A 16,417-nucleotide genomic window follows, 5' to 3' on the forward strand; every position below is an offset into this window, starting at 1 on the left:
CTTGTATCTACATAGTGTTACATTCAGATTTACGCCTGTAGTTGGACATACGGCTGGACTGGACACCTGGCAGACCGACACCGACTTGTGACCGGCACCTTTGACCCTCTCCCCCTTTGTGCTCAGAGCCAGGCAGGCTAAGACAGATCCTTGTTCTCTGTAGAATTATATTGGTAATTGCCCACCGTTTTATCTACCTTACTTTGGCTATTTTGCTACTTTTAAGAACACAAGTGTAGATGTCTGCTTTGTTAAAAGTCTGATCCAGTCATAGTCGTTAGTATAGGCTACTGGCTCCGAACCAAAAAATAAAATATTAGCCACTGTTTTTACAAATAAAAACATTCTTATCCCAGAATGTGAGAAAGGGTTTCATGACAAAAAAGAAATTCTCTTTTTACTTTTATTTTCCTAGGGCAAACCAGTCATTTTCTAATTATTATTTACTCAAAGCCAGTTTTAGTTTGGTTTCATTTTGACACACTGGGTTATGTACTTGGTATTGTTTGTCAGCTTTGTGCAACCACCCCAAGACTTTGGTACACTCGAATGGAAAGGTCATCTGATGGACATTGATGGTTCAGCATAATCTCAGTACAGTCTCGGGGAGTACGGCTATAATGTACCAAATACCTGCTACAGTGCATCGATGCTGGTCTGAGAACGCCTCTACTACTATTACTGACGCTCTTCGGCTTCCGTAGCTACGTCAGGAGGAAGCGTGTTGTAATGCTGTGGCTTTATGTGCCAAACCTTCATGGTAAGTCGCTTGGTATTTATGAATTAGTTAATCGTAGCTTGTGTACCTAATAATATTCTTAAATACACGTCACTAAAGATAGACACACACGCATTGTTAGGGTGGTAATGGTTAAGTAACTACTACACGTGGCGCTCAAAGAGCAGATTATCACGTTTACGTCAGCAGAATAATGTTAGCTAGAGCTGTTGCCAGCTCGTAATAATAACCACTTCTTAGACAGGTGTGACAGAGCTTTTACTCATAGACTGGCGTGTTTTATTATTGTGAAACGTACAAACTAAATATACAGTAGTACTGTGTTACTGTTCTTCTGACAGGCAGTGAGATAAAACAACAAATACACAATGACAGTCCGTGGAGACTGCCGTTGCATCTTTGACTTGTGCTCAAATGTTGACGCTTTTGGATTGAGGGAGGTGGACCCCGTCCTGAAGGAGGCTGTAAACACTGAGCCACCGCCAGACTGTATGTATGAAGGAGTCTCTGTTTTATATTTTTATTAAAGGCAGTGTCTTTAATTCGCTTTTTGGTCGTCCTTCACGCCATCCACACAGGTCTGAAAGATAACAAAAGTCCAGAGGATGACAGACAAGGAGAGGGCGCCCTGGTTAGAGATGTGTCAGACAAGATGTTCTGCTCAGCCTGCAAATGGTCCTTTATTAACCGTGAGGAACAGGTGAGCTCACAGTGCTAAACACTTTGCAGTTAAAAAAAAAAGGAAATGATCCGACGTGCCTAAGATCACGAATGAGTGTTGCGTTACAGAGGGAACACTACAAGCTCGACTGGCATCGGTTCAACTTGAGACAAAAGATGGTCGGATTGCCACCCCTCACAGCAGAGGAGTTTGAGAAGAAGACCAGAGCTGGTGAGGGAACTTACACGTCTGACATTAAGTTGAGCAACACAAAAAATGCTGTTGCAACATCTGATTGACTTCCGGTTTTCACTTTACAGGTGACTTGTCAAGTATCTCTGGTTCAGACTCCGACTCGGAGGACGAAGACTCGGATAGCGACAGCAGAGGGACGAGCAGTAATGCCACTGGCACAGATAACGAGAACTCTGTTGACACCCGCTTAATTAACGGTCGGCTCCACAGCAAGGTGTTTTTCCAGAACACGGAAGGAGAGTACCTCTCAGTGTACCGCTGCGTGCTGCAGAGAAAGGTAAGGCTCTGCAGATAACAGGACAATGCAGGTTGCGTGATTTGTGAGTCAGAAAATAATTTTGATTTCATGTGATGTTGCTGTCATATTTCAGTCGGACGAAGTGCTTGATGCAGGATCATCCCTGAAGGCCATAAGTAAGAAGACTGTGTGGGTCATTCTCATGACAGGTGGAGGCCACTTTGCGGGTGCTGTATTTGAAGGGTAGGTTGACATTTTTATTTTTTGTTTGTTTTTGCATTTATAGCTACAATTGAAACTACATTTTAGATTAGATTCACCTTTGTCATTACACATGTGCAGGTACAGAGCAACAAAATGCAGTTTAGCATCCAACCAGATGGCCAGCTCAGTGGTGTGAAAGCATCTACCCATATATCTAATGTTGCAGAAAAGAAGTCCTCCAGCACAAGACTTTCCACCGTTACACAGTTAGAGCGAAGCGGGGCACAGCTCAAGGGCTCAGAGACTCTCAGAACCGCAGTCACACACCTAAGTCTGCAGGAGCTGCTCTGAGGCGACACAATGAAGCAGCGCTTGTCAAGGCAAGATCACAGTCTATTTAACAGCCACATCATTTTTCCTTTGCAGGGACTTGATCTCTTTTTATTTGCGGAGTGCAAACAATGTAACCTTCCTGAGCTCATCTTGTTTAAGTGTGCCTTGTAATTTCTAAATCAAGGTTTCTCATTTCAAAAAGGTGAAACTCGTGTCAGCAATATTATACACTTTAAATACTAAATACTGTTCCGTTCTGCAAGTAAAAGCCTTTAGAGACTGTGTCTGGACTCTTCTCGTCCTTTTCTTATCACTGCATCACTCATAAGGTGAGGCAGTAAGTTTTTCGTGGACGGTTTCTCCAACATGTCTTTAATGTTTTCTTTGTAGGACATTCAGGATCTTCTCATCACTTGGGCTGAATACTTGAAAGAGGCATCTGCAATATTTGTACGTGCCCCCAGCTACAACAAGACCATCTTTTATGGCGGCCGTGCAGCTCCCCTTGACAAAAAAGATCCCAGGGTCCGCACTCTCCCCTTCGCCACTCGCAGGGCGACATTTCGAGAGGTGCAGAGAGTGCATGATCTCCTTTCCACCGTTCATGTGTATGGTAAGTGGAATTACATGCTTCCAGTAATAGCATGTTGTCCCCACATTTTCTTTTCTTGGATATAATTAAAAGTATCCATCTGCAGGGAAAGACACAGACATGTCTGCAGTCATCAGTCCGTCTAAGAAAGCATGGAAAAACACGGTTAAACCTACAGCTAAGATAAACACAGATCAGCGAGAAGCAGAGAAAGGTAAGTGTTAATATCTGCTGTAAGCTCTGTATAAAGTATTGTAGGAAAATTAAAGTCCCTAACGTAAGTTGTGAATTTTGGCATTGATAGAAGAAAACCACGACAGCTCAGATGAAGAAGAGGGCGGGGAGATCCAGCTGGAGATGGTGGAGATGACATTAGGAACTTTGGACCTCAGAGAGTTTGAAATCTGTCCATCCAGGCACAAACGAAGGAGGAGGAAGAAGAAGGAGGAAGCCAAAATTCAAAACGAGGGTACGAATGTGGTGACTGCGCGTCAGCACAGGGGGCTGCAGAAACCTCAGAAATGCTTATTTATTGTTTCTCGCAGAAGTTCTGCAATATTTATGAAATCCCATATCCATCCAGGGACAGGATTAAGTAATGCAGAAGCAAACAGTCAAGACGAGGATTTGCCGGAGGCTGTGCCAGCAGAAGATGCTTCTCAAGAGACGCAGTCAAAGAACAAGAGAAAGAGAAAAGCACAGAGTAAGAAACAACTAGAAGGTGAGTGGAGGCTTATTCTTCTTTACACTTGCTATGGTGCAAAGCTCTGTAATGTATAGTTCTGAAGATGATCATTATTTCTCGATTTCTTTATAGACATCGTTGATGAGTCTGGAGAGTACGGTCTGAGGGATGCACTCTTTACAGCCTGCAAGGTTGGGGATGTGGACGCCCTGCATAAACTACTTCAGCTACCCGGAGAAACTGTAGAGAGTCAAGTGCAGCCTGAAAGCAACCCTTTTGACGTCTCCAGTCCTCTATCTCTCCTCAATAAGCCCATAGACTCGTCGGGGTTCACTTTGCTGCATGTTGCCACGGCAGCTGCACAAAAGGCAGTGGTCAGGCTGCTACTAGACGCAGGAGCAGACCCGGCCTGCAGGTATAAAGTCAAGTAGTAGAGTCAGGCAGCAGAGCCATTCCCAGATCTCACTTTTGCAATGTTCTGTTGCAGGGATAACAAAGGGCAGACCCCATATATTGTCGCCTCCGACAAGGACACTAGAAATGTCTTTCGTAAATACATGGGTGAGAATCCTGACAAATATGACTACAGCAAGGCGCAGGTAAGAGTGGGCTGTCAAACTTTGACATGCATCGTGTTAAATGCAAGCACAGAAGGTTATTATTTTCACAACCCTAGGTCCCTGGGCCACTAACGGCAGAGCTCGAATCCAAAAAGGTGGAGAAGAAAAAGGCCCAGAAGGCTCAGAGAAGACAACGAGAAAAGGAGCAGAAGGAGCAGATGATGAAACAAGAGATGGAGGCAGAGGAAAAGAAGAAGTTTGCGTCTCTGACAGATCGTGAAAAGGTGAGTAAATGTGTGTTTGAGTGCTGGTGCTAAATATTTTGTTCTCTGTAAAATGATTTCAGGAAAGGTTAATTCCTATCCTTTTGGTTTTAGAGAGCTCTGGCAGCTGAGAAGAGGTTAGCGCAGCAAGTAGCTGCAACTGGAGTAGGCGTCTCTAATATCAAGTAAGTCCCCTATTAAGCCATCTTTTTATTGGGCTGGAAAGAGTGGTAATGTAAAAATTACATCACAGGCAATAGTTGACATGATTTTCTTGTGTGGGGTCGTCTTTGCCAACAGGAGGTGCTGGATGTGTGGGGAATCTCTGCTTGGAAAGATCCCATTTCAATACCTGGAGTATTCGTTCTGCACTCCTCAATGTGTCCAGGCACATCGAAAAGCAAATGTTCCTCCAGGCAAAACCTAACAATCATGTGGGAAGTTTTCAACTGAAGAGAAGCTACCTCATCAGAACAAAAAAGGGAATGAGGCTCTAATACGACTGTGATTAATTTTCAACAGTAAACACACATTTCAAATATAATTTTATTATGGAAGATGATGTAAAACAAATGGATACTTGTATCAGATAGTAAAGAAATTCATGTACAATTTATTTACATTATGTACAGAAGTATAATGGAGAAGGTAAGATGCAATAAAAACTAATGTTCATATATCGCCACCATTTTTTCCCCTCACAAATTTAGTGAATATTCAGACAAAGTTATCATTTGATCCCTGTTTGACTGTGATAAAGCAGGTAACTTTGGATTGTGTCTGATAAGATTTGGCTGCATGTGAAACTCAGAGATCTTAAGTCATTAAGAATGATGATTCTAGAGAAATATCGTGGAACAAGCACAGTTCCTCTGAGCTATTTCTAATGAATTCTCATACAGGTGCTTCAAACTGTTTTGGGGGTCTATCGAGACTTTCCAGTAGTGGCATTAAGATGAGGCCGGTCCATAAAGAGAACGCGTAAATGTGCCGGGGCTCTTTCCAGCTCCAGCACTGTGATGTTGTTGGGCACGCTGGTGCTGAGTAGGGGTCCGGGTACATACAGAGTCTGCTGAGGACCCCTGGCTGGCCAGTATCGCCCGAGGTTCACGCCATTAATCCAGACCTGACCCTGATGTGAGAAAGAAAAAGAAACTATGTTAACATCCAAAAGGAGTATTACATTTTATTCCCCTATGGAGGAACTAAGCACTAGTTCGAAATTCTTTTCAATTGAATTACCTTTGTCCATTCACTCAGCTTGAGAAATGTGTCCCATGAAAGCCCGTTAGGCTGCAAGGTCCCCATGTAAAAGGCTGGTCCAGCTGGAGAATCTCGCCAAGGAGCGAGGACGGACTTTTTACTGCCTGAATGAGGCCATCCGCCAGCAATGGCTCCATCAATGTCCAAAGGGTAAATCTTCCAACCAGTCAGTACATCTTTACCCAGGATCAAGTTGCTCAACAGGCCCTGGAATACACACATTGCTGATGTAACTTAAAATAGGAGGCATCAGTACCAATATTTAATTCATCTCAGTGTTAGTTGTTTGTTAGCCGCTCTATAAGGAACTGTTCCTGGTACTGGTACACGAGACCCTAGGCACTGAGATTTTATTTTGACATTGTTCACTTGCCTTGTAGTCATTGATCTTGCTGCCGAAGTTAACCCTGCCCATGTTCTCGACAAGGATGTCCACCGTGTCTCCCTGCCGTCCAGTGACGTTCATCACCAGAGCAGTGTCCCTCTCCAAAAGTCCAAGGAAAACCTTTTCACACAGACACACGGTTATGTTCATTAGAAAACAACATGGTTGAACTACTAAACCGGTACAACAAGCAACCTCTGCCTTCACCTGTGATGTTTTTTTTCTCCCCTGACGTGTAAATGTGGCTGGATAGACAACAAAAGTTCACTGTAAGCCCCTTACCCCATTGATGGACACATACGCGCGGTCATGAACCCCATTCAGTGGGGAGATAAGTGGCGTGGGCTCTGAGAGGTCCCGGGGCAGCGTGGTCCGATACAGCACGTATCCATAGTACTGAACACAATAGACATGACAGGTTGCAGACACAAAAGTCTAGAAGTTCTCCACGTTTCAAGAGGTTTACCATCACTGCAGTGCTGCCCTCAGACATAATACCTGTTTAATCTCTTCAAACGTCAGAGGATACTGAGATTCCACCGGCCCCGCAGGTGAAAGTGTGTTCAGCAGATCGCTCATGTTTCCGACCTGTAAAAATGCATCCACATTTGAAAAAAAAACATTTTTTTTTATCATTTTCCTAAAAAGACATTACCTTTCTAAGGGTCACAAATCCATAGGCAAACTTGGGAGTCGCTGGTGGCATGGGACCAGAGGGAACCTGCATAAACTGGTGAGAAAGGATGATGAATTAATCATCTAAATCGTAATCAGGGCATGAGCCTCAGCGGGGTGGCTGTTCAATAAGCCGTACCTGCGCTATGACATCTCTGATGGCCAACAGCTTCTCCGTGGGGTCCCCTGCCTCAGTCAGCGGGGCGTCGTAATCGTAACTTGTCACCACTGAGCGGAACCTGGTGTCATGATCGGCGCCTTTGTGAGAAAAGCACTGAGTCACAAGAGACCACTGCACAAAAAGCGGAGCTTTTATGTCTAAATTATGTAAAAAAGAAAGAAGTAAAAATCTACAGCTAAACCTTGGATACTGCTCGTGGAAACGAATGATTTTACCATTCCAGTAGCCAAAGTTGGTTCCTCCTTCAAACATGTACCTGAGAAAAAAAAAGGATAGACTGTGTTATTTCAGGGAGATCTGTCCACCTCTTGGTGGCACATTTAACTCATGTTACTGAGTGATGCATCTCAAAGGACGAGGCTGCTGACCTATTTTTCTTACTTTGTATTATACTTATCCCACTGGCAAGTTTTGTGCAGCCTGATAAAACTTAAAAGACAGGGACTATTTTCAACTGTGGACCAGTGGTACTTTTATTGTAATTAACTCAATAACAAATACCCAATTTACTCCTAATAGAACATTTGCTTGATGATAAAAAGGAGAAATTTAAGCAGATTTGAACAGAGGAGAGGAAAACTGGGAAGGGTGGAGGGTTGCGCGGAGACATACATGTTGACGTTGGCCCCCATGGCTAGCATTTCTCCTAGCACTCTGCTGACCTTCTGAGCATCAACCACAGCATGTGGATCTCCCCAGTGGTCCAGCCAGCCAGTGTAGAACTCCGAGTTCACCTGTAGAGATGACATGAATGCGTTCCAATCGTATTTTCATTTTATCGTTGCATGTAGAGATGATGATTTGTAAACTGATAGGTAACAAACCAAGGGTCCTTTAGGTTCAAATCGTCTTTGGCGTTTGAAGGCTACAGATACGTTGGTGTCTGGGTAAGACAGCAGAAATTAGAACATCCTCTACAAATGACATAGAAAATGTAGATTCTGCCACCACCTTAACACACCATCACACAATACCAACCTGTGCCAAAGTCTAATGTGGCGTACAGTCCTTCCAGAGTCCCACATGTCATTTCCCTGTCCGTGTTTCCATCAGTGGTGAACAGGACGGTGTCTTCACCCAGAAACAAGCGGAACAGAGTCCGCAGATGACGCATGTAGTTGTAGTCACATGCGTAGTAACTTCCGTATTCATTCTCAACCTACAGGTAAGACAGTTCATTAAAAGCAATAATTGGATTCTATTATGGTAACCTTAAAGGTGCCTGATTGCTGCTCTACCTGGACTGTAATGATGTTGCCCCCATTGATGTAGAGCCAGCGTTTCATTTTGGGGAGGAGAACAGCGAGCCAGTTGTTGACTGCCTCTATATAATCTAAAGCAGAAGAAAACACATTAATGGCATTGGAAAAAAGACATACACACACACAGAGAGCAATTGCGTGATTTACCCGTGTCTGCTGAGCGAAGTATGATGTTTGGTTTTTGAAGTAACCATGCTGGCAATCCACCCTGGAACAGAAAACATTAAAGAGGCGAAAGAAGGAGGAGATTAAGCTTCTAATTTTTCATGATACGTCCAATGATGTGTTTGGCCACACTGTCAGTCCCACGTCCTTTTTCTTTAAATCCATTGCAATTCTATCAGACTATCTGCTCCCTGCAGTTGAGACCTACAACATCACAGTGGCTCAACTCTGTGGGTCTTGTTCCTTTTTCCCTGTCTACTGACATCACATTTGACTGTAAATTATAATAGATAAATTATTATTTAGTTGATAAAATACAGCATAATATTGCCTACTTTGAGCTGGAGGATCTGCATTTTCAAACTGTTGGTTGTCATTTTTCGTTTAGCACACTACACATTCCGTATATTTCTTCTTTAGGTTTGGATGTAAATAAAATCACCATTTCCCATTCCGCGCAGATGTACGGCCCCGGACGCAGGATGACCAGAAGTCCCGTCTGGTTGGCCAGATCCAAAAAATGCTCCAAATCTCTGTCCCCCGTGAAGTTCTGGATGCCTTGAACCGCTTCATGGAAGTTCCATGGCACATATCTGTAAAATAATAATAATAATAATAATAATAGACGAGTAAACAGAGGAAGCTCTTTACAGAGAAGCTAACAATTGTATCCAGCTTACACTTGGATCGCATTGAGTCCGGTCATGTACATCTTCATCAGCCGGTCTTTCCAGTAGAACCGTGGGATTCTGGAGTAGTGGATGCTGCCTGAGATGTACTGAAAGGGCCTCCCATCTTTCAGGAAACAGTTGTTTTTGTAGTCTATAGAGAAAGATCTTGTTCCAGAGACCTGCGGGAAAACATGGCAGCTGCTTTTAGAGGCAACATGTAGGAGATTTGTATGTTGTCACTCTTGGGTGATTCTTTATCTCTACTGGACAATGTAAAGTAAGGGTTATGTACCAGTTTGAATATATGTTAGTCTATGTTTTCTGTGAGAACATCTGCCTGTAACTAAAAAGCTAAAATATATATATATATGGCTGATGTTTTGTTTGTTTGTTTGTTTGTTTTAAAGGTTTACAGAAATAAATTCCTGACAACTGTAAGAAAACCCACAAACCGACACACAGAGAATCAAAGATCGACTCAGGAAACTATTAAAGAAGTACACTTTTAGTTTCGCTCTTACCAGGTTCCCACTGATAGATGAACAGACAAGGATCGCTGCAGCCAGGAGTAACACAGCAGCAGCCATGTCTGCTGCTTCTGCGTAATGGAGAAACCTAAAATATATGCATATCTAACCAATTAACTGTATGTTACTCCATTCTTGAAATCCCTTACTGCTGCATGTCTGGCCCACGGACTACAACATTATTCACAATGTCCTGCTTTGAATTGATATCATGTGATTTTCCGTGCTCGTCAGCAGACATATCACCAAAGGGTCCTAAAGTCTGTCGATTTAACGTCTTCTATTTATACCGATCAGACATGCGTTGTTGTCAATTTCACCGAATGTAGTTTAATTTTAAAAAATAAATAAATAAATAAAAATAAACAAGATTAGTGGTAAGTCATCGCTATCTGAAACTGTGATTTCAAAATTAAAATTTAATTGAAATTACACACACACATATATATATATATATCAATCATGTGCAGCTCACTTGGGAATAATGGACTTTACTAGCCTTTATAAAATTTTTATAGTTCTCAAGATACAATTGTTTGATCTAAGCACTTCATCAGTATTTGAAAATAAATAATTAAACCACAATATCTCAGACCGTAGTACTGTATACTTAGTTACAACTGGGATGAACAATACAATATGTATACAAATGGATAAATAATAATAATAATAATAATAATAATAATAATAATAATAATAATACAATAGCATACCATAGCATACACTGCTGCCCATAATATTGGAATAACTTTTTTTTCCAGCACATTCCTGTTTTTAGTCCTGTTTATGTAAATCACATCGTCACAATCATCTCATGAGAAAATGACCAGAAAAAAGGTATTTTATTTCAACTTTATGTGCAGCAGTGTCTATATTATAGAACTGTGTAGACCAACCCTGCCACTGAAGCCATAATGCTCACACAACATGCTGTCGCACTATACATTATGTAGGTTCACAACAATTCCCATTGTGTTTGACATGGCAAGTTAACAAAGCAGCCAGTTCAGGAACAGTTTGCTTTTTCACAGCTTTAGCATCACGTAGTGTGTCCGTGCATCTTTTCAAGGTTTTTGAATGATGGCTGAACGCTGGCTGACCTTGACGTGTTTATCAAAGGGTTCTTTTTTTTTTGCCTTTTCCCCTGAAAAAACACTGTGACACACATTTAATAATGTGTGATAACTTTATGTTGCTTTAAAGACACTAGATGGCGCTTTCATACCTAAATGAGAAGTGAACTGTACTTGTTGTCCCACATGTGATTTTGTTTTTGTAGTTTCACAAGAATATTAGAAATTTAAATTACATTTTGAAGCCTGGTGGGAAACACTTTCAGTTTGTCTCAAAAATACTCAGGACTGATTTAGCAATACCAAAGTACTCAAACTGTTTAAGAAACACATTTGTATGGAGTACAATCCATATAAGTACTATGCACTGCTTTTTCCTCTTCTTGTTACTATATCTGGAGTGGTTTATGAGTTGTTTCTGGGACACATTTGCTGCTTGTGTGCATAGCATGTTGGTTGCGGAGAGTCATTGAGTGGGAGTGAAGTGGCTGATGTTGCAATGTGTAATGTGAACAACAGTTTATCTCTGCATGACATGTAAACACGAAGCAGTTAAACCTGGTAATTTGGGTTAATAATGCCTGCCCGTCAGTGCGTTTATAGGGTTACGCACAGACACTTTTTTATCAGAGATGCTTACACTCTTCTTTTTTTTTATCAATTCCATCCTCTTTGCAGTAATGGCTGTCTATACACTAATCTCATTTCCTGCCTCTTTGTTCATCAGTCTCCATTTTAACAAAATTAAAAGGGGGAGTTCACAATTGCTAATGGCAACAGATCTGGTCTGTCGATAAGACAAATGCTCTGGCTCTGTGGCTCATTAGGTCACCGTCTGATGCAGTTAATTGTCTTGGGAATGAGAGGAAGGACGACATACACGGGCTTGTAATTTGGTTATGAGCGTGGATAGTGCGCAAGGATAGCTTGTCAGTTTCCCATCTTTAAAGCCCCCGAGCTTGTCGAAAATGGATGTTCGAACCACAAAAAAATCCCAGAGACTAATGCACTGAGGGCAGCACCAATTACTGAGGCACTATTGCAAAAGTGGACGTCCAAAGAAAGGGATTAGAATAATACAAACAACAGAGAGACCACTTATCTGCTGTTACTGCAGTCGCAGACGCTGTCAGATAAGATCAGTTTACATTCACTTCAGTGGATTTGCTTTTAAAAAACTCCTTAGGTGACTTGAGCGCTGCAGTCCACTTTTAATTTACTCTACACGTTAAAACTATAGACCAAACCTGCCAACAATTATTGGGGAGGTCTGCCCCTGTAATGTGACGGGAGACACAGAAAACCCTCACCCTAGGGCTGGGCGTCACCTCAATGAAGTCATCTCCCCAGAGTCTGTAATTAGATTGAACCATCCCCTCCATCCCACTATCCCCCGAATAGGACCTCTTTGTTGTCTCTGGTTGAAGCAGGTGTATTAAGATAACCCTGCCCCCACGTGCTCCAGCCTCCCACAAATACAGTTCATTTGGAACAGCTGATGTCGAAGGGGACAGCCATGAATTTTACGAGCATCTTACAGAACTTGCCACAGTTGTTAAGTGTTTTCTGTCTATTCAAGTAATCCTGGACGTACAAGATGACGTCTAGTTAGGTTTTAGACAGCTCCAAAACACAGAAACTGGGATGACTGGCAGCAGTTCACCGTGATGTTCGGTCAGTGCAAGGCCAATCTTAATCAGCTTCCGTCTTATTTGTGTAATTAATTAAGTTGTTTTAGGTAGTGCCTGCTCTGTGTCATCACCGTTTAACAATGACGTCCCACAGGGGTTAGTTTTAGGCCCGCTACTTTTTCCAATTATATGCTTCCTGTAGGTCACGGCATTTAGCAATTCAAAATCTTAATCTAAATTACATTTTTTATGCCTTTTTATACCTTTCATTCAAGAGGTAACTGTCAGGCCAGGATTGTAGCTCGTCATGTAATTTATTGTTTAATAGGCCTAGCCAACATAGCCTAAACCACCTACAGTACGTATAGAATGCAATAGGCCATGAAGCAGAAATCCTTGACTCCATTTTAGCTGCAGCATCCAGTGGTTTTAATAAAAATTAATATATATATATATATATATATATATATATATATATATATATTACTGTCATACACATCCTTCCATTGTTTTGCCTCATCTTTGATCTTTTAACCTCACATGTAGCTGTTCATGACCTGAGGTCCTCTCTATTGGAATTCATTGTGGTACATCCAAGAGAACTTGTTAGCAGAGGTAGATATTCAATTATTTATAATCAGGGACCCATGGATTTGAAATGGTTTAATAGAATAACTCAGGTTAGCTATGAGATGGCTTTTGAATTTGAAAGGTTCTTTTGGCAGCACGTCTTTCATACAACACACCTTGTGTCGACATGTGAACTCAGCAAAATAACAGCAATAGTAGTTCATACACATTCAGGGGTGGTATTGCCAGTTCTGAACATATATGGTAAATCTCACTGATAAGTGATGTAACAGTTACAGGGTAAATTCGCGATGAGCTGCACATACTTCACATGGCTGAATCATATGGGATGAAACAGCACTTCAGAATTCCCCACAAGTTCCATATCAGCCCTGAGCTCAGGATATTGTGGAGGAATGTACCTTCTGTGTTGTCTTAGACTCTGAATGGGCAGTGAGTCACTGCTGGGTCTCACCAAGACTAATACTCTGGACCCCGAGAGAAATTAGTTCTGAGAAACTAAACAATAAACAAAAACATACCAGCACCATGGTCAAACTCCCCTGCACTTCACGATGGAGACATATCTGCAGTTGTTTGCATGCTTAGCATTTCTTTCCAGATTTCCTAAAGCAATTAAGCCGCAAGTAAGAATAGATAGGGGGTAGAATGCAATCTTACTGTGGGAGTATTGAAATATGAGGCTCGATAAACAAGCAGGAAGTTGACAGTGTGGGAGAGCATGGGAAGAGTGTGAGCAGGGTCCCATGCTTCAGTTTTCAGGAAGGTATGGTATGCATTTGGGGAGCAAGCATGCCTGAGGAGGAATGTTTGTGGTGAGATATACTCTGACTTCCTGCTGCTTGGACTTCAACTCCACTGAAGTCACAGAGGATTCATCATAGCTGATGGAAACTATGGCAGATTATCTTCTCTAATAGCTCCTTCACCAGTAGCTTTCCGTGCTGATTTATATCTTCCTTTAAAAACAATTAATAACAACAACATTGCCTTTGTGAAATGTCCAAACACACACTGGTTAAATTAAAATGATAAGTAATGACTCCGATGATCCCTCGTCTTGCCATCGCTCATTTTGTTGAGTGCTTTTAGTCAGATCTCTGCAGTTCTAGTGTCATTCCTCTCAGGCTCAGCTGTGCAAGACTGTGTGTTCAGTGCTAATTAACTAATGGTAGCACCCTCTCAAGCTAAGATGATGACCATATTAAAAATCACCCCGTTACGTTTGTCACTGCGAGGATTTTAGCATTTAACTCTTTGTGAAACAGTTAAAAAAAAAAATAATAATAATAAAAAAAAGTGGTTACTTACTCGCTTACACTTGCATTTAATTTCCGATAAAAACTGAATTAAAAAAAACACAAAAACACAACAAATTAATAACTAAAACAGCCCTTATTTTTGGCAATAATTATAGGTTCTATATAACTTTCTCTGAAGGTCTCTGTGTCTGTGAATCAGCTATAATACCACAGAGATGGTTGACATAGGTGTGAGTAATGCTTTCAATAGCATATCAGTTGTCCCTGTGATGTTCCGGGATCAGTAATGTAATTCAATAAACGCTGCGCCACGATTCGTCATCGGCCATATTTACACGTTAATGTCGATGCCGCTCGTCAGAGTGATGCGATAAAGATTGAATCACCTTTGTTTGACACCGTTGGATGCTCCATGTTTATTTCAGTGCGCCTTCTCTTCTTTTATTCATCCGTCTTAGCTAAACTGCATCAGGTTCAATCAATTTGACACCCCCTCCTCCCGCCTGCCTCTTTGCTTTGTTCCCTGGATGTGTCCGATGATCCCCTGCTCCCCTGACACAGCAGACCCCATCCTGAAAGGTGAATAAGCAACGACCACTTAGATTTCATTAGTGAAATTCACTATTAAGAAGCATTACTCACAGCTATATGAATGAATTTGCTAATCCCATACTGTCTCATATATTATCCTACTTCACTTAAGACAGTTTTACACTCTCAGCATTTGCAGGTCAGACTCCAGTCACCCTCTTGTGTATTATTTCCAGATGGATAACTGACCCATTTGCCTGCATTGCCACTAACTTAAGCATAAATCAGGCTGTAATAAACAGAGGGATGATTTTTTTTAAAAAAAATAATCAAGCCTCCTCCAGTTAAGTGGTTACCGTGGTCTGGTTATGACTGACGGCCCTTGGCTGTGGAGAGGCTAATCAGTCACCCCCACTCAGTAAGACCTTCATCACATGTGCTCAAGCCAGACGTATCCATTATTTGACATAGGGCTGCAAAAGGGCTTTTCACCTGACCTGAATGACTTTGCCTGAGGTCTTTTCAGCCAATAGAAGGGGTCCTCCCAGACACTCTGACTCCATTACATTTCCTCACATGTCACCCTCTATTTTCACATTTAGTCTGATGCTTTTATAATGGAGACAATAGGTGGATCAGGGATGGTTACATGATCCATCCTCGTTTGGAGGAGTCCATAAAAAAAAGGTTTTTGTGAATGAGAAATATGCGGTTTTGCTCTGGCCATGTCTGCTGGTGCTGCTGTGCGGTCGTAAAGGACATTTCTTCCCACAAACGGACCACATGTACTAACAGCAGGATGTGGGGACGAAGATTGTTCATCAGATTTGTGCTGCCTTCAGGCTTTACATTAAAGCTTGTAAAATGAAACCCTAGATAAACATTTAATTTGAACTCAATTGTGATTCTTATATCATTAATATATTTAAATCGATAAATTACTTCTTTTAATATGATAAATAATTGTAGGATGAAGTGCCCATCGTAAAATTACATTGACTGGTAGTTTTCAGTGCACATGTTTAGTATAAGACTCAGCTGATCATTTGTCAGCCTGTGGTATGCCTGGTGTTTCCTCCCTGGTATGCAGGCTCACATTGTTTTTCAAACATAATTGAAAACCTTTGGAAACTCTGACATATGTTGTGAGATGAGCACTGTCTCAACCGTTTCCTTGAAACTAGCAGCCATAACTTAATAAGCAGTAGTTAACAGAATGTAAATGTAATTATTTCTTAAACTGTGAGTGATTGGAGAAAGTTTGGTACAGGTGTTTCAAGTAGTGCTGTCTTCTTCAAAACAAGAGCATACTTCAGAGGCATCGCTCTCACACGTCACCTGCACAACCTCAAACGACCAAACCGGGATATGTTGACTGGCTGAGGCTATAGCTAGAGTAAAGAACAGCAGGTTGCATGATCCCTATCCCTTCCCCCGGTCGCCCTGGGGAGCTCGATGACCAAATGGGTGCATTGTTTTTACTCTCTGTGTCCTCTAAGGTAGAAAGCTTTGCTCTTATGCGCAGCTTGTTCTCTGCCTGCCAGCTTGCCAACCTTTGGGGGCATTTAATTAGCGGATTCGTGCAAAAAGCAGGTCTTTCACTATTGTTTTCTCATTGTTTTGGCAAATGTGTATTGGGTAATAATTCGAAACAATACTGAATATCCTCA

At 41.7% G+C, this 16,417-nt stretch overlaps 2 protein-coding genes across 2 annotated transcripts; one reads left to right on the forward strand and one right to left on the reverse strand.

The window, feature by feature from the left end:
* Positions 1-688: 688 nt before the first annotated feature.
* Positions 689-5,207, forward strand: ankzf1 (ankyrin repeat and zinc finger peptidyl tRNA hydrolase 1). Its single transcript, XM_047601379.1, has 16 exons — positions 689-760; positions 1,081-1,228; positions 1,318-1,439; positions 1,529-1,631; positions 1,721-1,932; positions 2,027-2,136; positions 2,324-2,477; positions 2,821-3,043; positions 3,129-3,236; positions 3,327-3,491; positions 3,606-3,743; positions 3,840-4,122; positions 4,195-4,306; positions 4,384-4,551; positions 4,645-4,715; positions 4,831-5,207. Exons 2-16 carry the CDS (start codon positions 1,108-1,110, stop codon positions 4,955-4,957), a joined length of 2,217 nt encoding a protein of 738 aa, XP_047457335.1. The 5' UTR covers positions 689-760; positions 1,081-1,107; the 3' UTR covers positions 4,958-5,207.
* Positions 5,059-9,873, reverse strand: glb1l (galactosidase, beta 1-like). Its single transcript, XM_047601380.1, has 16 exons — positions 9,654-9,873; positions 9,142-9,311; positions 8,904-9,054; positions 8,444-8,504; positions 8,273-8,367; positions 8,013-8,193; positions 7,859-7,917; positions 7,647-7,768; positions 7,250-7,290; positions 6,993-7,111; positions 6,834-6,908; positions 6,677-6,766; positions 6,461-6,574; positions 6,167-6,298; positions 5,773-6,000; positions 5,059-5,662 (listed from the first exon to the last, which is right to left on the reverse strand). The coding sequence occupies exons 1-16, from the start codon at positions 9,717-9,719 to the stop codon at positions 5,456-5,458; spliced, it is 1,911 nt and encodes a 636-aa protein (XP_047457336.1). The 5' UTR covers positions 9,720-9,873; the 3' UTR covers positions 5,059-5,455.
* Positions 9,874-16,417: the final 6,544 nt, after the last annotated feature.

The sequence above is a fragment of the Mugil cephalus genome, chromosome 12, assembly GCF_022458985.1.
Source record: "Mugil cephalus isolate CIBA_MC_2020 chromosome 12, CIBA_Mcephalus_1.1, whole genome shotgun sequence".
Classification (NCBI taxonomy): Eukaryota; Metazoa; Chordata; class Actinopteri; order Mugiliformes; family Mugilidae; genus Mugil; species Mugil cephalus.